General features: G+C 31.4%; 1 protein-coding gene across 1 annotated transcript; it reads right to left on the bottom strand.

Moving 5' to 3' along the window:
* Positions 1–955: 955 nt before the first annotated feature.
* LOC133035885 (uncharacterized) lies at positions 956–4,983 on the bottom strand. Its single transcript, XM_061112324.1, has 5 exons — positions 4,889–4,983; positions 4,522–4,588; positions 4,049–4,130; positions 1,454–2,781; positions 956–1,348 (listed from the first exon to the last, which is right to left on the bottom strand). Exons 1-5 carry the CDS (start codon positions 4,981–4,983, stop codon positions 956–958), a joined length of 1,965 nt encoding a protein of 654 aa, XP_060968307.1.
* Between the last annotated feature and the right edge of the window lie 517 nt (positions 4,984–5,500).

Genomic DNA, 5,500 nt, shown 5'->3' with positions numbered 1-5,500 from the left:
TTTTTTTTTTATATAAATTTTCAACTTTGGCTTTGTCTCTTCCAAGGCTGATCACTTCATGTATGTTCAAATCACCACTACATCAACCATCATCAGGACCGGCCCTGAAAAAAAATGGGCCCAAGACGGTTTTAGCAAATTAAAAAAAAAATGGGCCCTTTTGTATATGTATTTTTTCTATGTATGTAATTTTAAATAAAATTAAACTAATATTTAGTAATATAAATACATTCCAAACCAATAAATCATCACATAAACTTTTCAATGTATTACTTAAATATTATGCGTCTTGCATTTTTAGATGCAAAAGTATTAATTAAATTTGCATAATCAAGTTTTGCAACTAAATCATTTTCAATGGATAACATAGCTAAACCGCTTAATCTTTCTTGAGACATGGTTGAACGGAGATAAGATTTGATCAAGGTCAATTTGGAAAAACTCCGTTCTGCATGGGCAACGGTGACCGGAATAGTTAGAAAAATCCTATAAGCAATCCAAGCATTTGGATAACTACCATCCACTTCTTTTATATAGCTCAACACATCGATAGCTCTTTTGGTTTCTTTTGGTAGACTTTGACGCAACATATATAACTCTTGGTATAGGTCATCATTGTCAAGGTTTGAAATCTCACCATGCTTCATTAAGTTTGTAAGATTGATACAAAAATTCCTCAAAGTGTCATCATCTGCAGACTTTAATTTCTCAAAATCAAACAATAGTCCAAAATTCTCCTCAAAATTCTGAAATTGTTCGAACCTAGTTGAACAATAATTATTTTTATTAGCTATTATGGTAGGAAGTAAAATATAATTTTAAATAAAACACTATAATAGTATGCATACCTGGTTTTAAATGATGAAATAGCTTGATCGATTATGCAAAGAAAATAGTCAATTTTAAATGACTCTGCTGCTGATTGTGTCACCCCCTCATTGACACTTTCATCAAATTACTTTTTCCTGTAAACTTTTCGTTTTTCAATAAACACAGGTTCAACTTCCATCATACTTGCAATCTCAGTAGCTTTAGTCAAAGCATTCTCAAAACCAGTTTCTCTATACTTTTGAAGAAATGAAAGTAGAATCTTTAACTCTTTGATAGCAACATCAATTTGCATATCTTCATTTTGTAGGATCTTGCTAGCAATATTAACAGCAAACAACAAATCATACCAAATAACCATGCTCACCAAGAACTCAAAATTATGAATATTATATGTTGCTAAAGTCTCAGCATCACTTCTTGTTTTGGCATCTTCATTACTCTCTGCCAAGTAATCTAAAGCTTCTTTTATTTGTGGAGCTTGGAATCTTATTGCTTTAACACTGTCAACACGACTTTCCTAACGCGTTTCTGATAATGGCTTAACAGTGAGACCAGGTACATGATCTGTAAATACTTTCCATCTTTTTGTAGAAGCTGAAAATAATGAGTATATTCGTTGTACCACACCAAAAAAAGATACAGCCTTGGGACAACAATGAGCCATATCAGAAAGTAAAAGATTTAGAGAATGACAGGCACAAGGAGTGTAAAATGCTCTAGGATTCATTTCAAGTAGCCTAGTTTGTACACCTTTATTCTTTCCTCTCATATTAGATCCATTGTCATATCCTTGTCCTCTTATATTATCAACATCAAGTCCAAGAATATTCAACGCATCTAAAAGTTCATTAAGCAAACCAAGCCCTGATGTGTCATGAACTTTTATGAATCCTAGAAAATACTCATCAACAAATATTGGACTTTCTGAAACATTCACACATCTTAAAACAAGAGACATCTGTTCATCATTACTTGCATCTGGAGTACAATCTAGTATGACTGAAAAATATTTTGCTTCTTTAATTCTACTAATTATCGAGCTTTTCACCTCAGTTGCCAGAAGTTGTATCATTTCATTTTGAATCTTGTGACTCAAATAATGATAATGAGTCTCACCTCTTAAAATACGACGAACATGTTCTTGCATAGTTGAATCAAATTCAGCTAGTAATTCTATAATTTGTAAGAAATTCCCATTGTTTTTCTCATATAGTTTTTCACGATCTCCTCGAAATGCCAAATTATTTTGCCCAAATCTTTTTACAATAGCCAGAATTCTCTCTAACACTTGTTTCCAATGTTTTTTCTCTTGATTAATTTGTTCTTCTAAACTTGCATCAATTGTTAACTTCATTTTCAGTCGTTTTTCTAATTCCACCCAACTAGCAATTGACTCAATATGTTGTATACTTCGTTCATGACTTTTTAATCGATCAGAAATATTATGCCAGTCATTAAAACCTCCCTCAGCTAAAAAACCCACAAGATGCTTCTTTGTTGCAAACAATTTACAACAAAAACAAAATACTTTATCTAAAGAAACTGAATAAATCAACCACTTCCTATCTTGTTTCTCTCCATTTGGTAATTCTCTAATATAATGCCACGAAGAAAAATTCCTACCGAAAGCATCCCTAGTAAACTCATCCTTAATGACTCTTTTTGGACCTCTTTCAACTATAAAATTTGTCATATTAATATGACCAATCCTATCCCAATTTCCTGGATCATCAATATCAAAAGGAAAGTTGAATACACCACTTGAAATTTTCTCATTCTCATTCACTGTTTGATTCAGTTCTTCATTTTCATTCACATCACTTGAACTTTTCTCATTCTCATTAACAGTTTGATTCAATTCTTCATTTTCATTCACAGTACTTGAAGTTTTCTCATTCTCATTACTTTCAATATCAAATTGATTCTCAATGTCATTCACGACAAAATTGTCTACATTATTTGTTTAAAATACTTATTAAGAGAACCAACCTGACTTTTTTGCAAGACTTCTTTCCTTAATTTCTCCTTTCTTTTTTGAGCTCCTGATTTGTATTTGTAATTTCTAATAGGACCCTAAAAAAATTGCAAACAAAATTAATGATATGAGTACAATAATATGATATAGACAAGACAATGTTTATCTTATTATTACAAAATATATGATATAGCAAAATATATGGTATATCAAAATTATAAAAAAAAAAAAATACAAGACATAAGTCACATAACTTTAGAAATAAAAGGGAACCACTAAAAAGGATTTTTTTTTTCTTTTGCAAATAAAATAAAACATGTATATCAATATATGAGCAATGCAATGAAAATCAAATGGTGATTATTTTTTATGTGAATTGATTTGTGACTATGAGCTAATCAATAGTGAAAAAAAAATATGTTATGTATAAATGAATATAAACATACAACAAACAAATAATATATTATTATATATGATTAATTAGACATTCTAACTATTTTTTTTTTTCTTTTCCAATGGTCTATTTCAAGCACTTTATCAACTCTCAACATAAGGGGCAATTCAACATTTAATAGAATAATCAAGTCAAAATAAGTTAGGAAAATAATATTCAATATTCATTTTAGTTTATCTCTATTATCTATACAACATCAACAACAACAATAACAACATATAAATACTAAACTAAAATTTCAAAGCAAACAAAATAATAATTAAAAAGGAAAGGAATTAAATAAATATAACAATTGATCATAAAAATTAATAAAATATTAACTTTAAAAAATGAAAAACTTACCATTATAATACAAAGAGATAGAAATTGAAAAGAGATGAGTGATGAGGATTGAGGATTTAGGATGAGGAGGATAGTTGGTAAATTGTAAATTGTAAAGGTGATTTTTTTTTTTTTTGAGAGATTAGAAATTTAGAAGAGAAAGAATGTTAGAGAAAAAAAATTGGGGGGAAAGAATGGAAGATTGAGAATTTGAGATTGAGACTTGAGAGAGAGAGAGAGAGAGATGAGTCATGAGAGTGACTTTTCAGTTTTTTTTTTTTTTTCTACACGTGAAGAATGGAGGGTTGGTTGGTGGGTGGTGGTGTATTGGGCTAGAATGGACTGGGCCGAAAAAGTGTTGCTGGGCCTTTTTTTTTTAAAGGCATTATATGGCTGGTTTTGGGCCCTAGGTTGGAGTGGGCCCTAGGCACGGGCCTAGTCCGCCTAGACCCAGGGCCGGCCCTGACCATCATTATTCTGATGTATGTGGATGATATTATCATCATCACTAGAAGTGATCCTCAGGCTATCTCTTCTCTTATTCAGAAGCTGCATAAAGAGTTTTCACTCAAAAATCTTGGTCATCTTAGTTACTTTTTTGGTATTGAAGTTCAACACACTTCAACAGGCTTGATTCTCACTCAAACTAATATGGCAAAGGATTTACTTTACAAAGCAAAAATATAGGGAGCAAAACCTAATTCTACACCTTTGACTAGTGGTCAACACCTCTCAGTTTTTGGCTATGATCCTGTGGAGGATGTGCATCTCTACAAATCTATTGTAGGAGTTCTACAGTATCTCACGCCAAAAAAATTATTTAGTGTAATATTAGGATTAGGCTTACATTGGATTTATTTTATTTTGAGCTTTGTTTAGGTTCTTACCACTTTGTATAAATACCACTTTTTCCCATTTTATTGGATAATGAGAAATATACCAATTTCCCTAATATGTAAGCAAAGTGTTCTAATTTATGCATAATTCGCTTCAAGCTCACTGGCTTGCTGTTAAGCATATTTTGAGATACAATAGTGGCACTTTAGAGTTTTGTTTACACTTACAAAGACCCTCTGATCTTGGACTAAAATTCTTTTGTGATGCTGATTGGATCACAAATCCTGATAATAGGCGATCAACCTCTGGATTTGCAATCTTTCTTGATCCCAATCTCATCACCTGATAATGTAAGAAGCAGCATACCATCTCTCGTTCAAGTATAGAGGTTGAATACCGGAGCTTGACAAGTGTGGTTGCTGAAATATCCTGGTTACGCTCTTTGTTTTTAGAATTACACATTACATTACCTCGGTCTCCAACAGTCTAGTGTGATAATCTCAGCACCATTATGCTCACTCACAATCTTGTTCTTCATGCCAGAACCAAGCATATTAAACTCCATCTTTATTTTGTTCAAGAAAAGGTGCTACATGAGCAGGTTGAGGTCAAGCATGTTCCTGCTTTTGACCAATTGACAGATGGTCTTACCAAGGCCATTTCAAACTCCAATTATCAGCTTGTGGGAGGATGTTAGAACAGTTTAAGTTGTTAATTGCTTAGTTGTCCAAGTTAGTTAAAGAGTCCATTATGTTTGTTACCTTTCGGTTAAACTCTTGGCACTTTTGGTTCCTTTGGGTACTGATAGTAATGTTTATACTTATACTACAAAGTTCTTCCCATGATGATTTTTTATGTAATTTTTTTTATTGAAGAAAAATATGTTTTATTCCCTTTATATGGAGGGATAAAAAAAATTAATCCTGAAAATAATATAATTTTAATCAAATAAGAAATTTTCTATAATTTTATTTACAATTTAAAGATAAGCTAATTAGCAATTTTTCTTCCCGAACTTTGACATATACTAAATTTTGCTCCCTGAACTTTTTTTGCCATTAAAAATTTCTCCTGAACTATTG

The sequence above is a fragment of the Cannabis sativa genome, chromosome 3, assembly GCF_029168945.1.
Source record: "Cannabis sativa cultivar Pink pepper isolate KNU-18-1 chromosome 3, ASM2916894v1, whole genome shotgun sequence".
In the NCBI taxonomy this organism is placed as follows: Eukaryota; Viridiplantae; Streptophyta; class Magnoliopsida; order Rosales; family Cannabaceae; genus Cannabis; species Cannabis sativa.
This window is presented reverse-complemented; position numbering and strand designations above follow the sequence as displayed.